This window comes from Myotis myotis, unplaced genomic scaffold (genome assembly GCF_014108235.1).
Source record: "Myotis myotis isolate mMyoMyo1 unplaced genomic scaffold, mMyoMyo1.p scaffold_m19_p_3, whole genome shotgun sequence".
NCBI lineage: Eukaryota > Metazoa > Chordata > Mammalia > Chiroptera > Vespertilionidae > Myotis > Myotis myotis.
Window position 1 is genome coordinate 161356909 of NW_023416335.1, and position 15536 is coordinate 161372444.

A 15536-nucleotide genomic window follows, 5' to 3' on the forward strand; every position below is an offset into this window, starting at 1 on the left:
CCCGCTACCGCCCCGTCAGCGCCCAGACCGCCCAGCGCTGCGCGCGCGCCGCCACGTCGCCACCTCCCACTCCCCGACACCGCCGTTGGCCAACCCCACCCAGCGCTAGGTACCCGGTTCACCGGGCCGCGCCCGACCCTGACTGCGCCCTCCAATTGGCTCTTGCAGGTGCCTGTCGTCCTAGGTCGTTTCGGATTGGTCGAGGGTGGTAGTGAAAGGCGGGTCTTAGGGAGTAGGTAGGGCGGGGACCCGGATGTGTGTGGTGGCGGCGGCCGAAGAGCTAGAGTGCGCGCTGAGAGGCCTATGGATGAGGAGGACGCGGCGGCCCCGGTAGGCGGGGATCGGGGGCGGGGTCCCAGAGATCCCGGGTCTCCCCGGGGCCTGAGGCGGGAGGCGGGGGTCAAGGGCGGCGCCTGACGCTCTTGCCCGGAGGCTCACCCCGTCAGGACCCTCGCCCCGTGCCAGGCTGGGGGAGGCTGGGCGTCGCCACACTGACAGGCTGGCCGCGGTGCCCTCGGGTCTCGGGTCTCGTCGGAGGGACCGGGCCGTGCGGTGGAGGCGGGGCTGGTGCTGCCGCCGCTGGCGGATGCCTGGGCTGTGGGGCTCTGGGGATCAGCCCTGGCCGAGGGAGGGCAGTCACAGGCCGCCCCGCAGGTGCTTACCCTTCTAGGCCTACCCTGACTGAGCACCTACTGTGTGCAAAGCACTGTCAGGCCTGAGGGAACCCCTGTCTCAGGGTTTGGGGAATAGGAAAAGCACCTCACCCTTTTCTCACTTTTGGCTTCGAGGAAAAATTCATTCATTCATTCATTCATTCATTCATTCATTCACTCATTCACTCATTCATTCACTCGTTCATTCATTCACTGATTCACTCATTCGTTCGTTCGTTCGTTCATTCATGTGTTAGCACCATTGGTGGTTCCAACACCCAGATCATCCGGCTCCTCTCCATCTTCCCTGCTGCCATCTCTCATCGGAACTGGTGCCACAACCTCGCCATTCGTCGTCCACCACCCTCGCTCCTCTTTTCGTCAGTCCTCCCACCACAGCCTGACTGATCTCTAAGACCTGGCAAACCCTAGGTTCCTGTCGTTTCCCATCACACTTGGAATACATTACCGACGCCTCACGATGGTCTCCAGGGCCTTGCTCCGGCCCCTGCCTCCTCCTCGCCCCCTCCAGGGTCATCTTCCCCGTTCCTCACACGCCAGCCACCCTGGCCTTTTATTTCTCTGCAGGCCAGCTCCCTTCCACCCCAGGGCCTGCGTCCTGGCCGCCTGTGCCCGGCTCCTTCTCCTCGCAACTCTGATGTCACCTCCTCAGAGAGGGGCCTTCTTTAGGCGGAGGTCACCCCATGTTCCTGATCCCCTCACTCCGCCTTTCCTCCCGTGTCTGACGTGGTTACGTCTGGTTGTCGCCCGGCTTGCCCCCTTACACTGCAGTGGGAGCCCTGTGAGAGCAGGCGTCCCCCACCATCGCGCGCACAGTGTGTCTGCAGCACCTAGAACTGTAAATGTTCGTCGAAGGAAAGGATGAGGACGGAGATGGTGGAGGTCGATCTGGGCAACTGGCTTCCAGTCCAGCGCCCTCCCCAGGTTTCTGGTGAAACGGGCGGAGATGCTGTGCTGAGGGCCTGCTTCCTCCTCAGCCCCTGTCTCCCCACCCACAGGTTTGTTCTCATGAACAAGATGGATGACCTCAATCTGCACTACCGGTTTCTGAACTGGCGCCGGCGGATCCGGGAGATTCGGGAGGTGCGCGCCTTCCGGTATCAGGAGAGGTTCAAGCACATTCTTGTAGATGGAGACACTCTGAGGTGAGTTTGGGGGAGTTTTCCAAGTTTCCCTTCTTGTGCCAGATCTGAGAGCTGAACACCGGCGTCTTTTGAGGCAGAGGACGGTCAGCACGGCCCTGGGAGGGGAAGGCTGTTGACCGTGGCGGCCTTTCCGAGGGGAGCAGTGCCGCTCCCCCTGCACTTGCTTCTGCCGGTGCCTCGGGGTCACTCTCCTGGCCTCATCGGAAGCAGCCGTGTGAGAGGCAGGAGGCTGCCGGGCGTCTCAGGCGTTGCCCAGGCGCCCGAGAGTGAGGTCCTCCATCTTGTGCAGAGGACAGACCTGTGGGTGGGGAGAGGAGGATGGTGAGAGGTTCCAGGGGTCTCCTTCCTGTGTCTCGTTGCCTTAGGTGAAGAGTGGCCATTTCAAAGGCAGAGGAGTTCCTGTCTGGGGAAGGACAGTTCTGTAATGCACCCTGCTCACCACCCGACAACCCTTTGGATTGTGTTTCTTTTCTCTCTCTTTTCGGGCTTGTACCCCTTCCCCGACTCCTTTCGAGCCTAACTCACAAAGTTGTCATTGACGGGGGAAGAGAGTAGTGCTATGTAGCCTGGAAACAAGAAAGCGGAGGAGTGGGGACTGCATAACTGTCTTCCAGTCTGCGAAGGGCTCTGGTCCAGAGGATAGAGGCCAGCCAGCCGTTCTCCAGCTCCAGGAGGACAGAGCCAGAGGAAAAGGGCCGGAGCTGCAGCAGGAGGGATTGAGGTTAGACAGTTGTGAGACCCCTCGTAAGTAGCTAAGGGAGGCTCTGCTTTCGTCTCCCCCTGGAAATGAGGAAACCAGGCTTGCAGTGGTCAGGGTGGGTTGGACCCTGATTGGAGGCAGCCGGAGGACCTCAAGGATCTTGTTATGGTGTCTGTGCAGATGTCCTCAAGTGTGGCCTAATGGATTCTCCTCTGTGCTGGCCTTCGCAGGGTGGGGGCTGGAGATGAGGCCCTTCTCCCAACTCCTGGACTCGGTTGCTAATGAAACTTCCCACTCATTCCTCCTTCAGTTACCATGGAAACTCCGGTGAAGTTGGCTGCTATGTGGCTTCTCGACCTCTGACCAAGGACAGCAATTATTTTGAGGTGGGCCGAGCAGGGGGTGAGACTGTTAAGCTCCAAGAACCTTTTTTTTTTTTTTTTTTTACTAGATTCACAGTCTGGGCCTTTTCATTTTCCATCAGAGCTGTCCTGTTGACCTGTTGGCTGGGGAAAGGGCACAGGACAGCATGGTGCCTAATCTGAGAGATAGGTGCCCTGGAGTCCTGTCACGCCATCCCTTCTGCTCTCCTGCCCCTCATCTAAGTAGACTTTGACCCGTGTCTTTTCCCACCCGTTAACCCAAGCCCAGCATCTACTTCGTGTCCTATCCATTAATTGGAAATTATTTTCTAAGTAATCATGGTAAAGCAGGCCCCACTCTCCCAGTTCCCCCTCTGAGTGCCCTGTCTTTTCCTCTGATTCCCATGTCTGTTGTCTCTTTGAGCCTCAGTCCCCTTTGATGTCTAGCCTCCCTTCCCCACACAAACAGCAGCTCCCATTTCCCATCTGTGCTAACTGTGCCCTGCTCTCCTCCCTCCAGGTGTCTATTGTGGACAGTGGTGTCCGAGGCACCATTGCTGTGGGGCTGGTCCCTCAGTACTACAGTTTGGATCACCAGCCTGGCTGGTTGCCTGACTCTGTAGCCTACCATGCTGATGATGGCAAGTGAGTTGCCTCCTGCGGAACCTAACCTCCTGGCTATGGATTCGGGGGTTAGGGAATCTATACTAATAAAAGGGTAATATGCTAATTAGACTGGGTCGACCGGCCATCTTCCAGATGTCTGACTTCCTTCCAGACAAAGCCATGGTGGTGGGGGCCGAGACAGAGGCAGTTAGGGGCGATCAGGCCAGCAGGGGAGGGCAGTTGGGGGTGAGATCAGGCAGTCGGACATACCCCAAGGGGTCCCTGATTGGAGAGGGTGCTGGCTGGCCTGAGGGACTCCCTGCCTCACCCCCTGTGCACGAATTTCATGCAATAGGGCCACTAGTCTTAGCTATAAAGGACTTACCTCTGAGTGGCTTTTGCCATTCCTTCACCTATCTTGGGGTATTTTCATAGACTTTTCTGATCAGGACAGGAAGATGGCCTAATGGCTACTCTTGGAGGTTTGTAGACTTAGAGGAAGTGTGGAGCTTGTGCTAGGACATAGGTAGATGTCGTCACAGAATGACTGGGAGCAGCAAGGTGAGGCCTCAGCTATTGGCACTGGGGAGAAGTTGGGAGGCTCAGCTCAGGCCCTGTGTCTGCGCTACTCTGTCCACAGGCTGTACAATGGCCGAGCCAAGGGCCGCCAGTTTGGGTCAAAGTGCAACTCCGGGGACCGGATTGGCTGCGGTATTGAGCCTGTGTCCTTTGATGTGCAGACTGCTCAGATCTTCTTCACCAAAAATGGGAAGCGGGTAAGTGGAAATCCCAGGTGGTTTAAGCAGTTTGGAGCTGTGTAAGAATCTGTGGGAGTGATAAGAGTCTGCTGGCTGGCGCTTGCCCAGGGACCCACAGGCGCAGTTCCCATCTCCTTCAGTCCAGCCTCAGGTTCTCCTGAAGTCTCCTGCGTGTAGAAGACACTTCCCTGCCCAGGTGAAGCTGGGGCATTACCCAGATGAAAGATGCAGAGGGGCAGTTAGTGCAATGGAGGATGAGCAGAAATTGTGGGGGACACAATTGGGAGAGGGTTTTTTTTTTTTTTTTAATATATTTTATTGATTTTTTACAGAGAAGAAGGGAGAGGGATAGAGAGTTAGAAACATCGATGAGAGAGATCGATCAGCTGCCTCCTGCACGCCCCCTACTGGGGATGTGCCCGCAACCAAGGTACATGCCCTTGACCGGAATCGAACCCGGGACCCCTCAGTCCGCAGGCCGACGCTCTATCCACTGAGCCAAACCGGTTCGGCAGGGAGAGGGTTTTGAGCAGGAACAAAGAAGAGAAGATTATGGCCTGGCTACATAAGCTGGAGGTCCTCTTTGGGTTTTTGACTTGAATACTTTCGAGGATATGTCCTTTCTGTGTTTATTTTCTTTGTGTCACTTCTCCTTCCCTTTCTTCTGAGAGGGACTAGTAGTAGGGAAAAGATGGGATAACGCACACAGCAGGGGAGCCACCAGCTCTGAACCCCACCCTGGGAAAATTGCTTCCTCAGGCCCAGGCTGAGAAGTCCTATTCCCTCAGCACCTAGGCCTCAGGGCTTTCCTGCCTCAGAGCACACGCACTCATACCAAACGTATTTGGCAGCAAGTTGAGAGCCTTGTGTTTGCCTTCTAGCTCTGCATACCTTGCTCGGCTAGGAGTACTTAGCAGCTTTACATTTTTTTCAACACTTCTGTTTTTCTGTCTGTCAGTGTATGTGATAATTATTTTGCATCATCTCAAAAGTAGCCTGTAAGAATTAGATGAGCTATGCAAAAGTGAGCCTGATGGCAGCTCCCTCCCTCCCCCACTGCAGGTGGGCTCCACCATCATGCCCATGTCCCCAGACGGGCTGTTCCCAGCAGTGGGCATGCACTCCCTGGGTGAGGAGGTACGGCTGCACCTCAACGCTGAGCTGGGCCGTGAGGATGACAGTGTCATGATGGTGGACAGTTATGAGGACGAATGGGGCCGGCTGCATGATGTCAGAGTCTGTGGAACTGTAAGTAAGGGACAGTGGGGGTGGGTGGGAGGGCTGGGCAGGACACCTGTGGGCCACATAAGCACATCTGAATTGCTTAGAATTGGGGGTGAGGACAGTGTCTTTTGTAAGGTTTTGGAAAATGGGAATTTTGGTAGGATAGCCTGGGGGAATCTTGACATGATTTTTTTAATCTGTTTTCTTCTTAGCACGGATTCGCTTTCTTCCCATCCCCTTCATTTGAGAGCTTTACTCTCGGAACAAGTAGTAGTTCTCCTTTGTCTTCTTTGGTTCCTTTGACACCTGGTGAGCCCTGCTGCCCTGCACACCTGCCTTTGAGAGGCTGGGCCTGACTGGGAGGCAGGATGCCTGGCTCCCCCGTTGGGCTTGATCACAGCTTAGCTCCCCAGGCTTTCCATTCACTGCTGTGGGGCAAGTGTGGTCACAAGTCCTGCTCATGTGGAAAGGTTCTTTGAGATCATTTTGAGTAAGCGTCAATGTCAATCTCTTCTGTCTTCCCTCTACATTTTATAGAGGGTGAGACTAGAGGCATAGAAAGGTCGGTGAGAATCCTTGACATGTCACGACTTGCTTTTTTATTCATCTTGTCATGCCTGCTTTAGTCTTTTCCTGGATTTTAAATTTTCTTGGGACGTTTATGCACCTTCACATCTACACTCTGTACCTCATGCTAGGTTGGGAGTGAATGGATGCTGAGTCGGGGTCTGGCCCTGGTCTCTAGTGGACTGTACAGACCTCCCACTTCGAATTGTCCCTCTGCTGCCCCCTTGCTCCCAGTTCAACCTTTTCTCCATCCTCTGGCCTTCTCACCCCAACCCAGGCTGTTTTCAAATCAGCCTTTGATAGCAAAACAGAAGCAGTGGGGGGGTTGGGAGTGGGAGTGGATTATGAGCAAGGCCCCCCTCCCGCCCTTCTGGAGTTCAAGGTGAGTTAAACTCAAGGAAAATGGCAGAAAGTGTGTCGTCCTGTTGCTTCGGACACTCTGCACCCCCTTCTGACACGAGGGTTCAAGGACTGCAGTGGCTGTGAGTCAGGAGGCCTCCGGTGTCCACTCCAAGATCATTGTCTCTTCTCTTTCTTTTCCACTTCCACCACCATTTTGACAACATCTACAGAGTTGACCTTGGGACTGAGCCAGGGCTGTGTTCCCGCTCTCGTCCTTGACCTCGCCTCAGGAGTGTTTTCCTGGCATCCTTTCCCTGCCTGGACCTGTCCCCACTCTGTTCCCGGCTCCTCCCAGGCAATCTTTCCTAATTGATGCAGAATCCTGTAGACATTTATAAATAGCCTTCATTCCCCTCTGCCCTTCCCCCAACACCCTCAGGCCATGAGTTGAAGAACTTTTTTCTTTCTTAGACATAAGCTGTTAAGTTTGGCTCTTTTTTTCAGACCCTCACTCCAGCTTCTAACAGCTAGCAGGGCGAGCACACTACTCCCTGAACACTTGCTCCTCTGGGGCAGATTGGGCATGTGTCTCCTGAAGGAAATGTGCCTTTATTCCAATCTTGCCCACTGCCCCATCTTTCAAATAAGGGTGATTTACCCAGTTTCTTTCATTCCCTGGGCCTCCCATCCCACTTGTCTCTTGATCCCCTCCCTTTTGTCATCATGCACTGAATTTCTGATCCAGCAATCAAAGTTGTGTCATCTAGAGGAGCCTAGGAGAGGTCATTGGGACCATGCCTGTGCCTCCTATTTCTGTGTTCAGCATGGCTCTTTCTCCTCTTTGCCTTTCCTGTTTTATCATTCCCCTCTCTGGGAGCCCTTACCTTTGCTGTGTTGAAGCTTGTTTATCCTGCCCTGGGTGATGTTCCCAGGAGAGCACCCTTTAGAACCATAAAGATTTGGGAGAGGCTTTGGTGCCATCTAGTCCAGGGTTTCTTAGTACGAAGGCTGTTGGGCATTTTAGGTGAGACACTTCCTTGATGGACAGGATGCTTAGCATCTCTGCCTCTGGACATTGTGACAGCTACACATCCCCAAATATCATGTTATGCTATTGATGCAAAAACAGTCCCAGAGAAGTGAAGAGACTTGTTCAAATGTCAAAAAGTGAATTTGTACCTGGCCAGTGTGGCTCAGGCTCAGTGGTTGAGCATCGACCTATGAACCAGGAGGTCACGGTTCGATTCCAGTCAGGGCACATACCTGGGTTGTGGGCTCGATCTCCAGTGTGGGGTGTGTGGGAGGCAGTTGATCAGTGATTCTCTCTCACCATTGATGTTTCTCTCTCTCTCTCTCTCTCTCTCTCTCTCTCTCTCTCTCTCTCTCTCTCTCTCCCTTCATCTCTGAAATCAATAAAAATATATTTAAACTTTTTAAAAAAGTGAATTAGTGACAAAACTAAGCCCAGATATTCATTCTTTGACCCCTACCCACTGCCTTTCCACTGTCTAATATGTGCTGTTACCTTCTGTCCAAGTCCGCTCTCCTGTCGCCAATCATCTCCCTTCTTCCTGCCCCCTTCTCCTAAAATGAATCTGGAGTTCCTGGGCCTCAATTCCTACTTCCCAGGGATTCTCTTGTCCTTCAGCCAAGGCCCTCCTGGGTGAGTTTATTTGGTTGCCTTGGAATTCTTTTATTCCTAGCCTTTTTCTCAGTTTTGGAATCTCAATCATCCTTTCTTCTCCCGTCTCACTGATTCTTCCCATAAAGAAAAGCAAATTCAATTTCTGACTTTTTTTCTCTCCTACATTCATTATGAAAAATTTTAAACATACAGAAAAGTTGAAAAAACAGTACAGTGAACAGTCATATACCCACTACCTAGATTCAACAGGTGCTAATTTTCAGTCATGTTTGCTTAATCTGAGTGTCTATATTAGTCAGACCTGGCTCTTTATTTTTTAAAAAAAATTTTTTTATTGATTTTTAGAGAGAGAGGAAGGGAGAGGGAGAGAGAGACATTGATGTGAGAGTGATACATCAGTCAGCTGCCTCCAGCATGCCCCCTACCGAGGATTGAACCTGCAACCTGGGCATGTACCCTGACTGGGAATCAAACCAGCAAAACTTTCGGTGCACGGACAATTCCCTGACAATGCCTAACCAACTGAGCCACACCAGCCAAGACCTGGCTCTTTCTTGAGTGGAATTCTTCCCCTGCTTCCAGTGGCCTCAGTTTCCCCTCTGAAAGTGTCCCCCTTCCTGGAACTCTGAGGGTGTTGGAGTGTTGCTGCTGCATTGCTCAGGAATGGGGGTGTTGCCCCTCACCTCATCCATGCCCCAAGGCCTTGCACAATAAGCTAATGAGTGGAGGATGGGGGATACGGTTGGTAAAGCTTGGAGATTAGACTCATTCTGTCTTTGTTTTCTAGTCAGAGCTCCTCTGACAACTCCTTAGTGACGGGGCAACAGCTTTGGTACACAAAGGGGGTGAATGAGGTCTCACCCTCCCAGGGGCCCTTCATGGCCCCAACTCAGGGGGAGACCGTGTTAGGGCCTGAGCTGGCTGGTGGGGAGCATGTTCTTGGTTCCTGTTTCAGCTGCCTCTAGGCCCTCAGGGCACTGAGCCTTTCGTTGCTCCTGTCAAGAGGGATAAGGGCTTCCGCTGGCAAGAGGAGGGCAGATACCAGTAGAGAGCACAGGCTGAGAAGTGCTGCTGATACAAGGAGAGGGGGAGTACAGTCGGCTGTCTGCACTCTGGTCTGCAGCCTCCACTCTGGCATTGAGTCCACCTATTTGGCCTCTCAAGGCTTTGGTTGTGTTTGGAGGGACACATAAGAGGCAGGGGGGCATGAGAGCCCCAAGGAAAGGGTTCCCTCTACCTCCACCAAAGATACAGAGGAACATTCCTGCAGATTGGGCACTGCCTGAAGAGAAACACCGGGGGAGGACAGTTGGTCAGTTGGGGTAGAGTCATCTGGGAAGTGGTCATTTGTCTTGGGGAAACAGTGCTTAGTGCTGGGAGCCTAAGGGACTGTTCCCGTTGGACGTAAAGGCTGAGATGAAAGATCATTTCCTAATTTGTGATGGGCATTTCCAGTCTGCTGTAGCTTTGGGGTGACTATTAATGTTTAGGGAGCACTGATATGTTGGCCTGTTCCAGTATAACCCCCATTTCTGATTTATGGAAAGGCAGAAATGTGTATTGATCACCTACGGGGTGTCAGGCTCTGTGCTAAGCACTTGACACTTAATTTCGTCTTCTCACCTATTTTTAGAGGTCCTGATTTTACTGATGAGGAAATTTAGGCTTAAAGAAGTGCTCAAGGTTAGTGGCTAGTAAGTAATAGGAGTTAGGATATGAACCCCGGTCTGGTTGATTCTCTTTCAAACTAAGGGGCATCTGAGGCACAGATTAAGGGACCAGCATCAGGCTTCTAGCAACTAAGATTCTCCTCTAGGTGCCTAATAGCCCTAGTCTAAGGAGGGGAGGAGTGCATTGAAGCAAGGATCTGTCAGGGAGGCCAAACTTGCCCTCACTCCATCCCTTAAGTTCTCCGAGAAGGTTCTGGAAAGCTTAGGGGGACTTTGCCCAGGAGCAGGTGAATGGATCCAAAAGGACCAGATGAATTGGGGTGGCTTCTGACCTGAGGGGTGGGTGGCTCCTCTCTTGAGGAGGGCAGATTGTGCAGGGATCTAGTCTTGCAGGCCATCAGCAGTCTGCCTGAACTGCTCTGTGGCGTGGGGAGTGGGTTTTAGAGTCCCGTGTTAGTGTGTTTCATCTTCCTGGCCTTTTGGCTTAAAGAAGCATCCCCATCCTATCCATAGACGAAACTGCAGTGCTGCTCTTCTCAGGGCTGAGCTAGAGAGAACGGTCGGGCGGGTTTTTCCCAAGGATCAGGGTCTGGATCCGCTGTCTCTTGGCCCTGGAGTGGAGAACACTTTGTTTCCTATGCTGAGGCCAGTTGGATGGAGTGGGTCAAGGGCAGCTGTAGGGTCTCCCACCCAGTTCTGCAGTGCTGGGTGGAGAGGGTGGTCTGGGGGCAGCTCAGACTGGGTGGGATGGAAGCTCCTTAGTGTGCATCAAGCTACAACCCTTCCGGCTTGTGGGGAGAGGTGCAGAGCAGGAACCCCTGCCGAGCAGAGAACACGCAGAGGCCCATAAACAGAATCTAAACAGTGTGGGTCTTAATCAGTGTCTGGAAGTTCAGAATGTGATGCTGATGCAAGGTATCCGTCTCTGATGAAAAAGAGCAGTGCGGTGTATGGGGAAGCCTGGGCCAGGAGTGGAATAGAAAAGAGCCAGTGTAACCCGAGATGTGTGAGGCCCTGGCTGCAGGAAGGAGAGAAGAGTCAGCCGGGTGTGGATTTAGGTGGTCTGTACATCTCTGGCTTTTATGCTGAACCCGCCCCCACCCCCGCCTCCAGTTCTCTTTGGTGAGGAAGGGAGGATGGGCTTGAGGTGGCAGGGCTTTGGGAATCCAGAGCTGAGAAGGGGACCAAGTCCCTGTATTTCCTCTCTGAAGGGGTGCTGAAGACAGGCTTCCTTGTAGGTGCGGGTGACATAGTTCCTTTCCCGTTCAGGCAGGTGCTCTTTGGTGGGGTGAGAGGCCAGTGTCCCAAGGCTTCCAGGAATATGTGAAGGAGGTCCCCAGGGAATGTGTATTCTTCAGGGCTGCAAGGTGGGAAGGTAAAATAAAGTCTTAAGGAGCAGTTTGGCTAATTTAAAAGGGATTAAGGAATCCCAGGTGGTGCTGAAGGTGGGAAAGAGGGAATGGGGTTGAGTCATAGTTCTGTTATTACCATGACAACTGATAAATAAATCCTCCCAGATTGGGGGTTGCCGCCCCATCATGCCCAGGCAGGACCATTGTGGACTAAAGAGCCCCAAAAGCCCTTCATTCATGTCCCCTCTCGTCCCCTCTCCACACCTCTGCTCCAGCTTCAAAGAGCCACGAGGGGCTGGGAACCGGAAAACTTGCCTTCCTAGCTTTGTTCTGCTGCTCCCCTCCCTCACATTAAATGAAGGAGTAGAGCTGTCCTCCTGAGTTCTGGCTCCCCTCGGCACCTCCCTGACCCCAGCTATGAACAGTTTTGTTTGAAGTCAAGTAAAACAAAAACCTTGAGAAATTATTTCAGTTCCATCCCAGACGGAATTGGCTTCTGAGCTTCCCTCCTCTCCCCCAAACATCTAGAGTTGGCACCTTACCTGTCCCCATTAGGCCCTCTATGAAAGTGGTCGGGTCTCCTCTGAGCCTCGTCTTCACTTCGCCTTTTCTCTTGTTCAGGGGCCCTGGGTGTACCTTTCCCAGCAGGGCTATTCAGGGAAGTGATGATGTACTAGTAGTCTAGTGTGGCTCCCAGCGCTCAGCCATCTGGATTGCTGTGCTGCTCTCTCTATCTCCCGCAAAACAAGGCTCAGTAGGCAGGCAGGTGCAGCATTAGGAAACTGGTCCCCAGATGGCCTTGGGACCCGGTTTCCAGGGCGGTGTCAGCCTGCCTCCTTACCTTCCCCCCGACTCTTCCCCACAGCTGCTGGAGTACTTGGGCAAGGGCAAGAGCATCGTTGATGTAGGGCTGGCCCAGGCCCGGCACCCACTGAGCACTCGGAGCCACTACTTCGAGGTGGAGATCGTAGACCCTGGAGAGAAATGCTACATCGCCTTGGGGCTGGCCCGGAAGGTGGGCACTAGTGCTGCTTTTGCCTGTGGAGCTGCTCAGCTCTGGGGCTTTTGGGATGGGTCTGGGGGATCTTGGGAAATCTAGGGGCCAGGTTGCAGAGGGCAGGTCTTAACCGGGGACAGAGCCTGGTTGTGTGTGTCTGCTGTGTAAGGGTACAGACCCCAAGTGACCTGGGACCTGAGAGTGTTGTGACTGTATCACACACACTGAGCCCTGGGTGTGGGGTGGGCACAGCTTGCAGCCCAGGCCAGGAAAGCCAAGAACCCCTCTTACCTTCTCTGCTTCCCCTGCAACCTCAAGCTCTTGAAGGGGTGAGGCTGCAGGGGTGGTGAGCAGCCGTCTGGGTTGTAGCCTATTCCAGAAGACGGGAGGTTCAGATGCCACTCCCTCCTGTCCTCTTTTGTGCACTGTACCACAGGTTTTCTTTTTTTCTTTTTTCTGCAGGATTATCCCAAGAACAGGCACCCTGGCTGGAGCAGAGGGTCTGTGGCTTACCATGCAGGTAAGCAGGGGCTGCCCTGGGGAAGCTGGGGTTGTGGGAGATGTAGAGACTCAGGGACATCCATTTTCTTGACCCCTCACAAGTGGCCTCTCCTCCAGCATCTGGCTGGAGAGATTTTTCCTGCCGTCATCTGCTTTCCTTCCAAAGCTGCTTTCTCCTCATCTGTGTTTCCTCCAAGCCCTCCAAGCCCGGGGAGCAGAGCAAGGGCGGGGATCTGGGCCCAAGCTGGACATTCCAGGCCTCTGAGTTGGCTCCCTCTGTGCCCTTCCTGCAGATTCTGCATTTTCTTTTTTTGGTCAGCTTGACTTCCTTTGGGCCTTTCTTTAGAAAGAACAAACCGTGAGTTCCTGGTCCCACCTCCCCCATCCCTGGCTCCCCTCCCCTCTCTGACCAGCTCCCTGAGGACTCTCCCCCTTAGCTCTTGAAGTGGGCCCTCATTGTCTCTCTCTATGTATATTTTTAATATATTTTTATTGATTTCAGAGAGGAAGGGAGAGGGAGAGAGATAGAAACATCAATGACGAGAGAGAATCATTACAAACCCCCTACTGGGGATCAAGCCCGCAACTTGGGCACGTGCCCTGACTGGGAATTGAACCATGACCTCCTGGTTCATAGGTCAACGCTCAACCCTGAGCCACACTGGCTGGACTCCTTCTATTTTTTAATCTGGAGCCCTCTTCCCGCTTCTGTCTCTATATCTTTGTTTCACCTGTCTTCTCCCTTCCTCTGAGCCAGAGAGATGGGGTAGGGAAATGTCAACTTCAAGCAGGGGCTGCTTGGGCCGGGGGGAGGGTGTAGAGTGTCAGCCCCTCCTTCACTGTATGCTCTCTCCCCTCCCAACAGATGATGGGAAGATCTTCCATGGCAGCGGTGTGGGGGACCCCTTTGGGCCACGCTGTTACAAAGGGGACATTATGGGCTGTGGGATCATGTTCCCGCGGGACTACATTCTGGACAGTGAGGGTGAGTGGGGTGGGGCCAAGCAGGCTGGTCAGGTGGAGGGCGGGGGCAGTACTCCAGGAGCTCAGGTTTTCTGGTCTTCTAGGTGACAGTGATGACAGTTGTGACACAGTGATTCTGTCCCCGACTGCCCGAGCCGTCCGGAATGTCCGGAATGTTATGTACCTGCACCAGGAAGGGGAAGAGGAAGAGGAGGAAGAAGAAGAGGAAGAAGATGGGGAAGAGATAGAGCAGGAGCATGAGGGCAAGAAGGTGGTGGTGAGTGTGGAAGGTTTGGGGTTGGACTAGGGTTCTTGGGCCTGGGCAAGGGCTGGTGTTGTTGGGAATAGAAAGTGGAGCCCGGGTAGGGAAGAGGGAAGGCCTGGCCTTGCTGTGGGTGTGTTCATATTCTGAGGCATTGGGAGTGCCGAGTTGCCGAGAGACTTGGTTTCCAGTCTTAGGGCGCCCTCTTGTGGTCACTTCGTGCATCACCCCAAGTCTCTCCGCCAGCGATGCTGGGATTTGGGAGTGAGTGGGGTTCAGTCCTGTGTAGCTAGCTGGTACATCCTCAGAGAAGAGGCCAGAGCTGCCTGCTCCATTCTTCTCCCCACCCCACCCTCAGGTGTTCTTTACTCGGAATGGCAAGATCATTGGGAAGAAGGATGCTGTTGTACCCTCTGGGGGCTTCTTCCCCACCATCGGAATGCTGAGCTGTGGCGAGAAAGTCAAAGTGGACCTGCACCCCTTGAGTGGCTAGGGATTTTCTCACACACCGGCCCCTTCTCTCTCTCCTGCCCCTTTACAGGACCGGGTACCCAGTTCCTGACTTCCCTGAGGATTTCTTTACCTGAGGCCCCAAGGGTATAGTCACTCTGCCCCTACTAGGTTAGGCCCCTGCCAAGCCCATATTTCTGACCCAGTACCACCCCTATCATCAGTCCCTGGGCCCTAGTCCCTGGTTGGACAGGGGCAGACCCAAATATAGTGTTCTATCAGTGGGTCCCACTTGCTTTGGTCAGGGGTTCCATGTCCCACTGTCCCCACTGGCCCATGTGGGTGGAGGAGTGAGCACCCTGCCTCAGCGGCTGTTTGGGCCTGAGGCTCTGCAGAGGGTGGAGCAGACAGCCCCTCCCCTATTTCCCACAGTATTTCTTTTTGCATTTCTTCTTTTTTGTTCCCTGTCCTCATCATGGGAATCAGTTGCTGCTATCACCCCCCTGGCTGGGCCGGGGGCCCTCTCTCCTTCCACTCACTGCTGTCCCTAGAGTCTCTGTCCTTTCTCCTGAGAACCGCTTCCTCCCTCACCACCTGTTCCGGCACCAGATTCCACAGAGAATCAGCCCCCGGCTCCCCCAGCTGGACACACATACATGGGTGTTTAATGGTGAGAGAGGGGCTGTCAGGTGGGGGCAGAGACAGGCCTTCGTGCCATCCTTCGTCTACCAGTGGCCCCCTTGTGTCTGGTTCCCTGGGGTGCAGGCTGCGCATGTCTCTCCTGTGGTAGAGAGGTGGACTCCAATGCCCTCACGGGGGTCCCCGAGGGCAGCTGGCCTCCTCTCCCCTTCCTCCCCTGCTTGCTGCCTGTGCCACTTGTCCGTTTTGCTTCAGTGTTTGATTCTAGCACTTATGCGTGTCTTCCCCCACCAAGACCTCGTCTCCTAGCCCCTTGACCTCTGACCCCCTCTCCATACAGTGACTTCTCCTGGGAGGAAGCGGGAGCAGAAGCTGTTGGCCTTGGTTTGCACAGAGCGGATAGGGCTTTGGGGAAAGCGGGGGTAGCTGTTGTGCTGCTGGGGCTGCCCCGTGGGCCCTCCCTTCAGTCCCTGCACTATGATGTATGAAATGTATGTACAGACAGAGATGTTTATACAACCAATAAAGATGGAGTTTCCATATTTATCAGCATGGCCAGGACACAGGAGTCCTTTCTAGTACATAGGGCTGGGGACAGGGCTGAAGTGGGGGCAGCCGAGGGCAGCTTGCTCACTGGGACATGTGGACCAATGTGAGGCCCAGGATGGGGCTGCGTGTG

General features: G+C 53.8%; 1 protein-coding gene across 4 annotated transcripts; it reads left to right on the top strand.

Moving 5' to 3' along the window:
* The first annotated feature begins 230 nt into the window (after window positions 1–230).
* Window positions 231–15411, top strand: SPRYD3 (SPRY domain containing 3). Of its 4 annotated transcripts, XR_004965839.1 has the most exons (12): window positions 231–330; window positions 1673–1819; window positions 2830–2905; window positions 3402–3526; window positions 4128–4263; window positions 5308–5493; window positions 11911–12060; window positions 12505–12562; window positions 13409–13528; window positions 13611–13783; window positions 14127–14888; window positions 15198–15411. XR_004965839.1 is itself a non-coding variant. In XM_036297842.1 (11 exons), the coding sequence occupies exons 1-11, from the start codon at window positions 254–256 to the stop codon at window positions 14259–14261; spliced, it is 1383 nt and encodes a 460-aa protein (XP_036153735.1). In that variant the 5' UTR covers window positions 231–253; the 3' UTR covers window positions 14262–15411. The 4 variants fall into 4 exon arrangements, 3 of the variants coding, with proteins under 3 accessions (XP_036153735.1, XP_036153736.1, XP_036153737.1); XM_036297842.1 differs by having other exon boundaries at window positions 14127–15411; XM_036297844.1 differs by lacking the exon at window positions 231–330 and adding an exon at window positions 2434–2540 and having other exon boundaries at window positions 1683–1819; window positions 3004–3526; window positions 14127–15411.
* Window positions 15412–15536: the final 125 nt, after the last annotated feature.